Source organism: Stenella coeruleoalba (genome assembly GCF_951394435.1).
Source record: "Stenella coeruleoalba genome assembly, chromosome: 11".
NCBI classification, from domain to species: Eukaryota; Metazoa; Chordata; class Mammalia; order Artiodactyla; family Delphinidae; genus Stenella; species Stenella coeruleoalba.
Window position 1 is genome coordinate 92,220,509 of NC_137157.1, and position 14,477 is coordinate 92,234,985.

The 14,477-nt window shown below is 43.6% G+C and overlaps 1 protein-coding gene across 1 annotated transcript; it reads right to left on the minus strand.

Annotated features, from left to right (window-relative positions):
- Positions 1-4,261: 4,261 nt before the first annotated feature.
- On the minus strand, positions 4,262-9,624 carry APOLD1 (apolipoprotein L domain containing 1; the record flags this gene model as incomplete). The annotated part of the gene is given in 3 exon segments (XM_079938175.1): positions 4,262-8,251; positions 9,500-9,502; positions 9,505-9,624. Coding segments are annotated over 3 exon segments (867 nt in total). The 3' UTR covers positions 4,262-7,507.
- Positions 9,625-14,477: the final 4,853 nt, after the last annotated feature.

Genomic DNA, 14,477 nt, shown 5'->3' on the forward strand with positions numbered 1-14,477 from the left:
GACACAAGAGAATCCTTTAGCACTGCTTTCATTCATACCAACATTCAACCTAGGACTAGTGAAACACTGGATGTGAAAGACTCAGACTACCTGATGGAAGTGGGAGAGTAGCAGGCTGGTATGAAGTTTAGGAATAGAAGAGAAAGAAAACAATTAAAGAAGCTAAACAGAGAGAAAAATAAGAAAGGCGTTACAGAATTCAAGATAGAAGGGTCTTCTAAGAACTGGGTAGTCAACAATGTCAAAACTGCAGAAAAGTTAGAAAGAATGAAAGTCCTATTTATTGACCATCTGCACATGTTTTTCTCTTTTTATATTGTCTGTTAATGTCTTTGTTTGTTATTCTTTTGGGGTACACAATTTTAGAGAAGACTGAATCCTTTCATAATATATAAATAAATGTGAAACAAATGAAAGATAAAATCACTTTTTATACTATTTCACCTTTTTACAATGTCCCCTAAAATATTCAATATATTCTAAAATTCTACTTAGGGGAAGAAAGTATTAAACATAAATTAAATTGTAGTTTTAAAGGTTAGTGATTTTTTTTCATATAGCTACATCAATCTTAACATATCTGCTTCAGATTTTCCAAGACTTCATGCCCAATCCTGCTCCAGTGATTTTTTTTTTTTCTGGCCATGCCACACGGCTTATAGGATCTTAGTTCCCCGAGCAGGGTTCGAACCCAGGCCCCTGGCAGTGGAAGCACGGAGTCCTAACCACGTGACTGCCAGGGAATTCCCTCCAGTGATAATTAGATGATGGTAGAGTGTGAATTGCCAGAGGTGCTCAAACATCTAAGAAAGGTCCTTTGAGTAACAGAGAAATCAACAGAAATGCTTTCCTTGAGGTCTTGAAAATTAATAACTTGTTGATGGTTGAAAAAAAAGAAAGAAAGAAAGTCCAACAATTAATAGTGTTCGCCATGCAAAAGCTCAGCGAGCAATGTCAAAAACAAATCATCCAGAGACAAAGCATTATTATTTTGAATAATTTTATGATTATTAGAGTCTTATTCCTATTCACACCTGTCTACTCACCCACAAGTGTCCAGCAGATTTAGTTCATAGCTACCATACTGAAATTGAATACACACCCCTAACAGGAAGAAAACTGACAAGCAGTTTCAGTGGTAGTTTCGATGGAATGACCCCAAGAAGTTTCATTTTCAGAGGTTTTTATGCAAGATCTGGAAAGACCTGTTGAACCAGTAATTCCTTTATTCATGTCTGTGTGGGCTTTTTCATACCTTCATCCCAACACATCAACAGTTGGCAAAACTCTCTTATTAATCACATCCTTCCGTTTCACGTGTTTTGTTCACAAGAATGTTGCCATGTCTGGGACGTCTGGGGCAGCATTACAAAATACCTATGCACAAGTTTTTACAATCCAAACTGAAGTTTCATCATTCTCAAATTGCACCTATATTGCTGTTTGCACATCCTAGCCATTTGCCAAACTGCATTCTAATTTCTTATCAATTAACCTACTGGTATCAGAGTATATCCTACCTGAATGACTAGATTGTTGGGGCCATAAGATCTAGAACCCTGTCTGCATTGCTCACAAATGACAGTAGGTGATGCAAGGTGAGTACTCAATAAATGTTTTCTGGATGAATGAATCTGTCAGCCTTGTTATTAATGTTGTCACTCTTGTGGGCCATTATTTTACATTAGGAATATACTTGGTCTCAGAAGAACTAAGGGCATAACTCTGGAGTCAGCCTACCAGGATTCAAATCCTGGGGCAGCTCTTGCTAGCTGTACAACCTTTCAGTTCTTTACCTTCTTTATCTAATAATATGCGGTAATTACAGTGTCTACCTCATAAGATGTTTGTGTGATAACACATGTCAAATTGTACTTAGAACAATACCTAGTAAGTTTTCCATAAATGTTAACTATCATTATCATCTTTAAATATCCACATTTATTTTCTAACTTTATTATCTAAATGTCATTTTATTTAAGCATTTAGAAAAGTATTGTTCTGTAATGAAATTTTGACAGTGCAGTTTTTTGTTTGTTTGGTTTTTTTGCGGTACTGTTGTGGCCTCTGCCGCTGCGGAGCACAGGCTCCGGACGCGCAGACCCAGAGGCCATGGCTCACGGGCCCAGCCGCTCCGTGGCATGTGGGATCCTCGCGGACCGGGGCACGACCCCGTGTCCCCCGCATCAGCAGGCGGACTCTCAACCACTGCGTCACCAGGGAAGCCCCGACAGTGCAGTTTTTTAAATTTTAATTTTATTGGAGGATAGTTGATTTACAATGTTGTGTAAGTTTCAAGTGTACAGCATAGTGATTCAGTTATACATATATTCATTCTTTTTTAGATTCTTTTCTCATATAGGTTATCCCAGAATATTGAGTAGAGTTCCCTGTGCGACACAGTAGGTCCTCGTTGGTTATCTATCTTATATATATAGTGTGTGTGTGTTCATGCCAATCTCCTGATTCATCCCTCCCCCACCACCCATGTTTCCCCTTTGGTAACCATAAGTTTGTTTTTGATATCTGTAAGTCTGTTTCTGTTTTGTAAATAAGTTCAGTGCAGTTTGAATAACAAGATCAGTTTTAATAAATGTCCCCATGTCATCCAGGGAAACTGGCATAAGAAATTTGGAGCCTAAAAGAAAGATTTTAGCTATCACTGCCCTTCCCCAACTCCCTTTACACAAAAAGCTTCTCCCAATTACAACTGTTTTATTAATTTAGCAACTGGATGCGCACAAATGCTGGAACAAGTCCTGCTGTGGCTGCCCTGTGCTCTTGAGAGTCAGAGGCCTTGGCCATGACTCATTGCTAAAGTTCTGGGGCAAATCAGGTTGCAGACCTGCCGGCACTCCCATCCCTGGGGTTACACTGGAAATACAGAATGGGATTAAACATCATTCTCTGCAGGCATAGCTTCGTATGGACAAGCTTTTTCTGTACAGGCAAGACCACGTTGGAGGGGCTTCTCTCCACAGCCCAGTGCTAATGCCAGTCAGAACTGGGGGATGCTGAGGGTCCCTAAGGTTCATTCCTGCCCCTTAGGGGTCTCGCTTCAACAGCACAATTTCCCCTCTTCTAACAACTCTCTGGTTGCTAAGGGATTATTTCCAGATCTTAGGGCTCACTCTTTGTCCTAGTCCAGACCACAGCAGGGTTTACTTTCCTCTTATGAGTTTGCCAGGAGCAAAAAGTAACAATTTTCCAACCTCCTGTCAACTCAACAAGGAGAGATTTATTGCAATTAACTAAAAGGTTACTTCTTATGACAGGAATACCATATGCTTTAGCAAAGATATGGTCCCAGCTTGTGGCTGGCCTTTGCAAACAGCCAGGATCCTGCCAGCACAGCCTTTTTTTTTTCTTTTTTCGGTTGCACAGTCATTAACAGTGCAACATCCAGGGATGTTTCCAAGATGCGGACTCAGGCTGGCACTCAGATGACGAGATTACCTCCAGGTTACCTTCAGCAGAAGTTCTCAACTCACTGCAGCAACCACTGTAGGCTCTTTGTTTGGACTGCTGGCCCCTCGACCCAATGTCCATCCTACTTTTTATCCTTACAAACAGAATCCTAGGTATTTTGGGAACAGCTAGTTCTTAGCTAAAAGTACTACATTTCCCAGCTTGCTTTGCACGGTTAAGATCAGTGACTTGCCAGGTGAAGTCCCGTGGAGACTCCTGGGAAAGTTTTGCCTTCCTAATATAGATGCTGGCCCTTGCCTTCCCTCTCTGCCTCGATCTCTAGTGTTTGGGTTTTGTGAAGCCTAATTTGGCTGACTCTGGGATTCTTTTCAATTACTTCTCAGGTTGTAATTATGTTCAAAGGTTTGAAACTGCTGGAAGTCTGATTTCTAGATAATGAGAGAATTCCTATACATGAGTCGATAACTCTTTAAAAATTGATCTAGGGCTTCCCTGGTGGCGCAGTGGTTGAGAGTCCGCCTGCCGATGCAGAGGACGCGGGTTCGTGCCCCGGTCCGGGAAGATCCCACATGCCGCAGAGCGGCTGGGCCCATGAGCCATGGCCGCTGAGCCTGCGCGTCCGGAGCCTGTGCTCGGCAACGGGAGAGGCCACGACAGTGAGAGGCCCGCGTACCGAAAAAAAAAAAAAGAAGTTGGGAATTCCCTGGCGGTCCAGGGGTTAGGACTCGGTGCTTTCACTGCCGGGCCCAGGTTTGATCGCTGGTTGGGGAAATAAGAGCTCACAAGCCAGCATAGCACGGCCAAAAAAAAAAGAAGAAGAAGATGTTTGAGGACTGGGCAATTTATTTCAATAAAGGGAAGGACTGCTTTTGCTACAATGGGAAAAAATGTGGAATTCAAAATTTGCTGCATTTAATGGTATCCCCATTTATCTCTGCACAATGTCTTTCTCTCAACATCTCCATTCCTTCTACTTTCTTTTCACGCCAAGGCTTTGAGTGAGAAATATATCAAGTTGACAAATTGTTTGACATATCTGATCTACAGTGCCTTCTACACCACTCTTCTCTCTCTTTTTTCTCTCAGTAAATACTTTTGACTTTGACATTTACCACATTGGAAATAACAGGTGCCTGAGGACAAATGCATCAAAGTGATTAGAATCAGAAATGTCTGCTAAGGATTATCTTTTTAATAGAGTAGAATGTAGCTTTATTGAACCCTTGAAATGCAGAACCGAATGAATCTCCTTTATTGTAAAAGAAAACAATCCACAGGATTGCAAACCCCAGAAACCAACAGAAGCACTTAAACCTTCAATAGGAACATATTTATGTTTCGAACTCGGGTATTTTTCTGAAGTACACTTGTAATCTAAATACCCCTTTCTCTTCTTCCCTTTACCACATACCATTTCAATCTGTTTGATAGAACGAAGGCCTTAAGGAAAAGCCTTATTCACATTCCCACAAAAGAAATAAAGAAAATGCTTGTCTCTAGGATCCATTTAACTGAACTTGACTTAAATCCTGGTAGAGGCTTCCATCTTTATAACAGACACATAAGAGGATAGATGCTCTTTCATTATCAACAAATTCCTCTTAATATGGTTAAGCAGTTCATTAAATTATTCAAATGCATTTACTGAGCTCCTATAACGTGCAAAGTATTGCTCCAAAGTAGACACCCTGCCTTAGATGTACAGTGGGTGACTGAAATTATAACTTCGAGAGTTTAAGACTTTGATACACGCAAAATACCCTAATAATATGAAATGGTTGCTGTTGCTGCCGCTGAGGCTGGGGCTTCCAAAAATGCCCAGTTTATTTCTAGGGAACAGCTCAGGCACTGGAAGAATATAATTTAAACTTAAGCATTAATAAAAGATGAGGTTAGGCAGTGATTGTACCTTTATAACATAACACAACCCTGTGAAGTACATTCTGGTCATCTAAAATGCTAGCATCTGTGCAAGGCAATCTAGGAAATGACACCAGTTTAAAAAAAAAGACAACTGGTACCAACTTCAGAATAAACCAGGATACAGATCCATTGCCATTTATAGGAAAAATAAAAATATAGAAACATCAACCCCTCTCCCCAGCACTGAAATTACACTTCCTCAGACACCCTGCCATCATTGGGAAGCATGGGGGTCAACTGGGTAAATTTAAAGCGTATTAGATAATTAAATAACACAGCCAAGTTTTATTGTGCGTGTGGTCCCAAAGACTTTTCAACAATACATTTGTAGGAATGGAAATTGAAGAAATTGGAAGTATTTTCTAAGAGACAGTTTACAGATTTCTTACAGCTCCCAAAGTGAAAATAGAACACATCACCATCATAACACAAGCTAATTTGTCTATGGCTCATAAAACCCAACTTCACAGGACATCAGGCTTCCAAGTGCTTCCTTCATATGCCTCTAATTGGTTTTTCTCCCCCCTGAACGAAATAGGGAAGGCTTTTCAGGTCAAGTGTTATCTGCTGGCAAAGTCTTGTACCTTCAGGATAGATACGCTTGCATCATCTGTATATTGACAAGTCAAGCCTCCGTTTGTAAGCTTAAATTCAGCTCCTGGTCTCTCTATTCAGAACTTCCCACATTTACTTAAAAGGTTCATTTAAAACACTGGGGGAAAAAATTCCCCTCTGAAGGAGAGAGACTTATTCAAGGAAAGCAATGCTATTTTCAGCTCATGGCCCACCTTAGAAAGGCAGACTCAACTTCATCTCCCGAAAAGAACCTCAGTAGTCTCCCATTCAGCAACTGGCTATTCCTATTATTTTCTAATGTTGTGGTTAAATAAAATTAAAGGTTAATAATAAACAGTAATTAAATAAGAAACTTAAAATAAATAATTAAAAAATGGTCTGGAGGTTTTCAGAGAAGGTAATAAAGGTCAATTTCCATTAAATTCACATTCCTTTCTGTACCAGTTTTTACAACGAGTGGGCAACACTGCCCTCTAAGGGCTGATTCTGTTACATCCCTTAGTTCACCTGGCAGGAAATTGCCCCGGGAAGCATTGACACAGCCGTCCCCACGCACCTTGTTTCTTTTACCTCTGGAACACTGTCCTTGACCTTTTGTGAATGACTCTGAAGACCACGGAGCCCAGAGAGGCTATAGACTTCGTGAAAGCTCATCAGAGGATCAGAAACCAACATCCCTTGCAGCGGTTTTCAAACCTTATCCGGCATCAAATCACCCCAAGAGCTTGTTTCAACACAGGTTGCTGCGCCCCACCTCCAGAATTTCTGACTCCTTAAGTCTAGAGCTGAGGCCAAGAATTTGCCTTTCTAGCAAGTCCCCAGGTGATGCTGCCAGCCCAGGGGGCCACACTATGTGACCTAGATGCCGTGCTTGGCACTTTATCTCACTTAATACCTCCCAACAGGGTGAGGTTTTAGCATCCATTTTACAGACCAGTAAGCCAAGTCTTAGACAGTAAACCCAGGACTAACTCAAAAGCCATTGCTCCCTTCTCTGCGCTATGATGTCAGTAAACGAAGCTGTTAGTCATTTCCTCTTCCTTGGCCTCAGTTTCTTCTGCAAGGGGGCGGGACTTAGGTGACCATTTAGTTGGTTTCCCCTCTCAGAGTACCTTGGAGGTCTGGATATGAAGACACCCAGGAAGCTCCACTCCATCTGCAGGCTGGATCTATGAGTGGGCACGCTGAGAGGGGAGGGGACACGTGTTAGCGGGAGGTGCCTCTCTTGGGTTCTGAACCCTCCCACACAGTTCCGAGAGGGTCTGATGTGCTCTGGATTCTGGATTTCTTTGTACTCAGAAACTCTGGCAGAGAGGTTTTAAAGCTAGTGTCTCCTCTTAGAGGTTTTTTGAGGACTTCAAAGCCTAGTGGGGCTTGGAGAAGACCCAAAGGGTGGCAATGTCTGCACCCCTATCCAGCCTCGGCTCAAACCACTGTTCTCAAACTGTTGAAGAACAGTTTTTCTCATCCTTTGCATTCAGCTCCCAACCCAACTTGGTGTTTTCCTGAGGGAGCTACAAATCTGGGGCATCCCATGGGGATGGTTTCTGGCCTCGGTCATTAGGGGGAAAAGATATTCTCAGAAAAACAGCCCAGCGGACTGGTTAGCAGACATCTTGAGGTCGTGGCCACGGCTGCTCTTCGTGTAGAGCTGGACTCTGGACTCCAGTTGCTCGCTGAGCTTGTCCAGAGCCCCGGTGCAGGACTCCAGGCTCTCGGCCAGTTTCTGGATCTTGGCCTTCAGCACGGCCTGGCTAATCCTGGTGGCACCCTCGGCCCGCCTGGGGATGAGGAAACCGCGGGAGCCAAAGAAGACGATGAAGTAGACCGAGTTGTACAGCGCGATGGAGGCGTTCCTCCCGCTCTGCAGCAGCTGGAGGTCCCCGCGGCCCTGCCCGCGAAGGAAGAAGTCGAGGCAGCTCAGGATCTCGCGCATCTGGTCCTGGCAGGTGGCCGCGATCTCCTGCACCCGCCGCAGCTCCCGGGAGTTGCAGAAGATCAGGGAGAGGTCGGACGTGATGGTGACGGCCCCTCCGGCGGTGGCCACCCCCAGCCCCACGGCCGACGCCAGCAGAGAGGCCCCCAGGGTGACGGGGCTGAGCGAGAGTCCCACGATGGCTGCGACCGCGCCCGCCGCGCTCAGCGAGCTGCCCGCCACGTTGGCCGCCAGGGAACGCCGGCGGAGGCGCTCGAGGCGGCGGGCCACCTCGCGCAGGCGCAGCAGCTGCCCGTGCAGCATGCCGCGGCGGTCCAGCAACAGGCCCTGGAAGCGGCGCAGCGCATCCGCGCCCTGCAGCTCCCGGGCCTCCGGCCCCTCCATGCCCTGCGGGGACACGACACGCGATTAGCCCGGAGTCAAGCACAACAGCTGCTTCCACCCAAGGGGAAACGGGTCATTTTCCAGTGAGTCATGTGTCAAGTTCTGAAAGACCCGTTCTATAATCTGGGACAAGTCCTCCAGTTCTCAGGACCTTAAATCCGAGTAAGCCAATAGGAACAATGCTCTTGTCCGCTTTTTCTCCCAGGGTACGCCAAGGATGGATTTTCTTATCTGTTAAATAAGGGAGTGGTGGTATTAGAAGTCCACTGCAATATTGAGGCCTCTTCTCTGAAAGGTGACACTTTGCAAGCCTTACGTTGGTACCCCTTTACAAGGCCCTTTCCTTACATGAAGACTGGGATCCTAAGAGTTTTGCAATACTCTTATTGCAAAAGGGTTGTTGTCTTCTTTTTCTCTCTGATGAGTGAAAAACACAAGTCACCAAAAACTCAAAAATCACACCGTCTATCAAGTGTAAGGAAACTAATCTTTCTAAGTTAGATGCTCACCTGAAGCAACTCTTCTGCTTGTTTTTTTTCCCTGTCTCTTATCTTAGAAGCAAGACTAAGATGTGGCTTGTGCCACTTCTTCTAATTAGAGCTCATCGGGTCTTCAGAAATTTCATTCTTTGATGTGTACTTAATTAAAAATAAATTACATTAGATTAACACCACTATGTCCCTTTATTATGAAAGCTTCCTTTAAAAGTGAGGAACGATTTTAAAAGTGGCCAAAAATTTTTTAACAACTCACTGAGGGCTACCTGTACCAAGTTGAAATGAAGCCAATTGAAGATGACTGACAGAGAGAACTGTACATCCTGGGTAAAAGTACATCCTTCCTAGTTGCCAAAAATCCCTCCCTTCACATCCACTGTACTCCTTATTATCAGGAACTTCTTGGAAGAGGCACAGAAGCCACAGAAATGGAAGATTTCACTACTGTGAGATATCAGGGCAGAAATCATCATTCTCAACTGGAAGATGAGGAAATCGAAACACAGACACATTCTAGATGCAGCTGATTCTTCAGAGCCCAGTCTAGAATCTTGGTCTCCTGACTCCTAAGTCTTCACTTTACTTGCATGCCTCCATAATTCCACCCACCACTGACAAATTTACAGATTAAAGACACCTCTGAGCAAAATGAGACAAAGTTACTCAAAATATATAACAGACCAAGGATATAACCCCAGTATTACAAGTCCAATGGCTATTTTTCAGACAGCATCCCTCTGGCCTCCCCACTTACCATTCACTTCGTGCTATCTCCGGGAAAGAAAAATCTGAGGCTGTTTCTGGATGAGCACGCTTTATAGTTCCAGAGAGCCAATGACTGCACTGGGAAAGCCTTGTCTCATTCTGAGAATTTGCCATTTCCTGTCCTGGCCCCTGCTGCCTCCATCCAGAAGGATGTGACATGGTGGAAAATGACACACCAGCCTCGCAGCACATCCCGTATTTAGGAAATGAACATTGTGTGTTCGCTTTCCTCCAAATGCAGGAAAAGAACCACAGGCTCTTCCCCAACTTGAAACAAGTGTTGTCATTGTCCCAGGGGGCATACCCTGCCTTTCCTCTCCTCTCCTGAGAATAGCTAATGACGTTATCTGGTAGGACATCTAACGCACCCCAGGCTGACCAATTATAGTGTTTCTTGAGAGCCTACCATTACAAAATCACTTTTTAAAAAGAAAAAGGAAGGAGGGGATTCTCTTGTGTCTAACAGAGCCACTCACAACCCACTCCTGTGTTTTAAGAGAAGCACCGTGAATCTGTGAGCATTTGAAACACGTGATTCACTCTGCGCGCAGCCCTCAGAATGCAATGCCACGCCCACAGGAAGTGCTGCGTGCAGTTTGGGGCATCTCCAGCTGTGGAGAAGATATCGGAGGTCCCAGAAAGGGCACACCTCAAGCCAAATGCGTCAGAAGAATCAATGGGGTCAGGCTGCACAAGGAGCTAATTATACGCTTTCAACAGCAGCAGGGATTCGGCTTCCTGGGTTTTCATCTGAAGCAGCAATTGTAGCCCAGGCAATAGTTATATGAATGCATTCTACCCCTCGTAATGAAGCACGGGCTGAAGGGCAATTTTCTGGATCATTCGGGAGAGGAAAACGTGTATAGCATCTGCGGACGCTTTCTGGGGCAATCACACAGGTGGAGGCAGTTCAGCCTGGAAGCTTCCTACCACAGGGTCCCAGATATCTCATCCTTCTTCTAACACTCTTACCTTCACATAAGGAAGGCCAAAGTGGATTTAAACTTAAATAATTATTGTCTCAGCTCTCTGGTTCATCTGGAAAACCTTAACAGCCGTATCTTTCTGGAACACAATTAAATCCACCGCCATTATAACTAGACATTGCATTGATCAACACCATGCCATTTGCTGCTCTCACAATCATGGTCCTTTTGAGCTTGATTTTTCTGAATTTGATCCAAGTCCAAATATTCTGGTAACAGCTCCTCAAAGGATAAACATAACCCTTAGTCAGATGCCTTCAGTGTCTGTCTGTGCTTTTGAGGTAAGAAATAGGAAAATGTCTTCCTCTGACCCCATAGACATAATCACTCCAACGGGAATGTAAGGTAGGGTGAATGGGGAGTAGGGTAGGCAGGAAGTGAGACAATGTAACCCTGATTCTCAGTTCCCATATGCTCCTCTAACTGCCCTGGACATTTTCTTGTGTGTTTTGGGTTTAGATGAGCAGAAATAAATCTTTATTTCATGGATGGCGAATGTTGCTGGGACATAGAGAGGGTCATCATCTCCAGAGCATCAGTAACCATAGTACAGAGCTAGGAAGAAGAGGAGAAGGTACAGGAGAATGGACAGCATGGGTACTGACCTCAGCCCACATCCTGGAATTTGTTTTTCTCTGTGTTATAAATCCATATTCTTCAGGTTTGTGGGGTTTTTGTTGTTGTTGTTGTTTGTGCTACGCAGGCCTCTCACTGTTGCGGCCTCTCCCGTTGCGGAGCACAGGCTCCGGACGCGCAGGCTCAGCGGCCATGGCTCACGGGCCCAGCCGCTCCGCGGCATGTGGGATCTTCCCGGACCGGGGCACGAACCCGTGTCCCCTGCATCGGCAGGCGGACTCTCAACCACTGCGCCACCAGGGAAGCCCCAGGTTTGTGTTTTTATGAAGCAAAAAGAATTCAGTCGTTTGACAGTTTGGGCTTGTTGCGGTTTTACTGCTTATAAAAACCTGCTACTTCACATCATTTCTAAGAATGGACACTTGAACATAACACTTAGATTCAGTATTTATTTACTTTCATATATTTAAGCACAATAAGAAATTTGAGGAATAATTGAAGGTATTTTGATTTAAAGTGTTATATAGGCAGTTCCTCCCAAAATCTGTGGACCGCACCCTCAAACTTCTTTTCTAAATTGTTTTTTGGGCCCTTATAACACATCACCCTGGAGAGGTTCTATTGAAAATGGTGATTGACCTTCAGATTAGCCTTCAGATCTGTTAAACCTATGATGCAGCTAAACCATACAATTAACAGTACTAGCTTGAATTCTGAGTCCTGGGACTGTAAGAAAATACAGGGCAGGAAAGAAAAAAGGAAGAAAGTTTTTTAAGCATAGGAATCTCTAGACTTCAGCCCTGGAGAACCTAGGTCCTGGAGTGGGGTCTGAAAAAACATAGGTGATTCTGAACTGCCACCAGGGCTGTGAACCACCTCTGTAAAAGCTGTGACTTTTCTGACCACTGGTTACATGGCAGGAGAAACAGTACATACAGCTAGTAGATAGCAGTTTGTAAGTTAGGTGTTTACATAGCTAAGTTATTAACAACCCATTAATTTGGGGCCCCTAGTTAAAACTATCACATTGTAAAGATAAAGTGATAATTACATTCTGGGCCTCCCAGAGATCTAGAGAGGCCTGGGCCACCTCCATTTTTTAAGGGTCTCAGTGAATTTTTTTAAAAAAGAAGAAATTTTATAAACAACAAGGTCCTACTGTATAGGACAGAGAACTATATTCAGTATCCTATGATAAACCATAATGGAACAGACTATTAAAGAAAAGAATGTATATATGTATAACTGAATCACTTTGCTGTACAGCAGAAATTTTTTTTTTTTTTTTTTTTTTTTTTTTTTTTTTGTGGTACGGGGGCCTCTCACTGCTGTAACCCCTCCTGCTGCGGAGCGCAGCCTCAGCGGCCATGGCTCACGGGCCCAGGTGCTCCGCGGCACGTGGGATCCTCCCGGACTGGGGCACGAACCCGCGTCCCCTGCATCGGCAGGCGGACTCTCAACCACTGTGCCACCAGGGAAGCCCTAGCAGAAATTTTTTAAATTAATTTTTATTGGAGTATAGTTGATTTACAATGTTGTGTTAGTTTCAGGTGTACAGCAAAGTGAATCAGTTATACATATACATATATCCACTCTTTTTTAGATTATTTTCCCATATAGGTCATTACAGAGTATTGAGTAGAGTTCCCTGTGCTATACAGTAGGCTCTTATTAGTTATCTATTTTATATGTAGTAGTGTATATATGTCAATCCCAATCTCCCAATTTATCCCTCCCCTGCTTCCCACTTGGTAACCATAAATTTGTTTTCTACACCTGTGACTCTATTTCTGTGGGGGTTTTATTCACATTTTTATTGGAGTATATCTGCTTTACAATGTTGTTAGTTTCTGCTGTACAAAAAAGTGAATCAGCTATATGTATACATATATCCCCATATCCCTTCCCTCTTAAGCCTCTATTTCTGTTTTGTAAATAAATTCATTTGTACCATTTTTTAAGATTCCACATATAAGCGAGATCATACGGTATTTGTGTTTCTCTGTCTAACTTACTTAGTATGACCATCCATCCTGGTCGCTACAGCAGAAATTAACACAACATTGTAAATCAACTATACTTCAATAAAAAATAAAAAAGAAGAAATTTTAAAGCAAGATATAAAAATTTGTGGTTTATTTCATTTAATTGCAATGTAATATATCTTACAATGTCAATAGTTTGCTATTCACAAGATAATCACAGATTTATAAAACAGTGCACTACATTGGCAGTGTGACACAAGTTTAAAGTGATGGGATTGGCTTTTTCCTTTTAACCTTTCTCAGTATATCTCAGTGACTGTACATAAAACCCTTTTTGGAGACAATATCAAAAGTGTAAAATTGAGACAATTTGTGAATGTGAGATTTAGGCCAAAGATCTTTCAGACTTTCTTTTGTACTAGGTCCTAATGTGTACAGTCCCAAATAAACAAAAATAAGTTAAAATAATAACACAATCCACCTGAGGATCTTTGCCCATGTTTTTTGTAAATTTCATGAGCATATACGTGCTCTAGCACATAGTTAAACTCAGATTTGCTTGTTGAATTAAAGTATTTTGATCCCTTGAAGAAGTGTCATTATTTTCATAATAATTTGATGAACCTGGTAGGAAATATAGAGCTCTTATTCTTTTTTTAAATATTTATTTATTTATTTATTTATTTTTGGCTGCGTTGGGTCTTTGCTAGAGCGGGGGCTGCTCTTCATTGCGGTGCACGGGCTTATTACAGTGGCTTCTCTTGTTGCGGAGCATGGGCTCTGGGCACATGGGCTTCAGTAGTTATGGCAAGCGGGCTCAGTAGTTGTGGCTCACGGGCTTAGTTGCTCCGCGGCATGTGGGATCTTCGCGGACCAGGGCTTGAACCCATGTCCCCTGCACTGGCAGGCGGATTCTTAACCACTGTGCCACCAGGGAAGTCCCTAGAGCCCTTATTCTGCAAGATATCTATGTTGCATGAGATCTCAACTATTATTGTCATAAACTCATGGAGCTGCACAGGAAAGAAAAGACCCAGTGAATATTGAACACCATGCATGTTCATTTCTCCAAGTTGGCCTCTGATCCTCATTAACGTACCCACACATCCTTAACCACTAGTGTTTAAACACTGGTCTGTGTTCTTTTTTCCATTTAACATTCCTCCAGATACACACTTCTCCATGATGACAGAGTCCTCACCCCTGTCTATTTTTTGTTTTGCGGTACGCGGGCCTCTCACTGTTGTGGCCTCTCCCATCGCGGAGCACAGGCTCCGGACGCGCAGGCTCAGCGGCCATGGCTCACGGGCCCAGCCGCTCCGCGGCATGTGGGATCTTCCCGGACCGGGGCACGAACCCGTGTCCCCTGCACCGGCAGGCGTACTCTCAACAACTGCGCCACCAGGGAAGCCCACCCCTG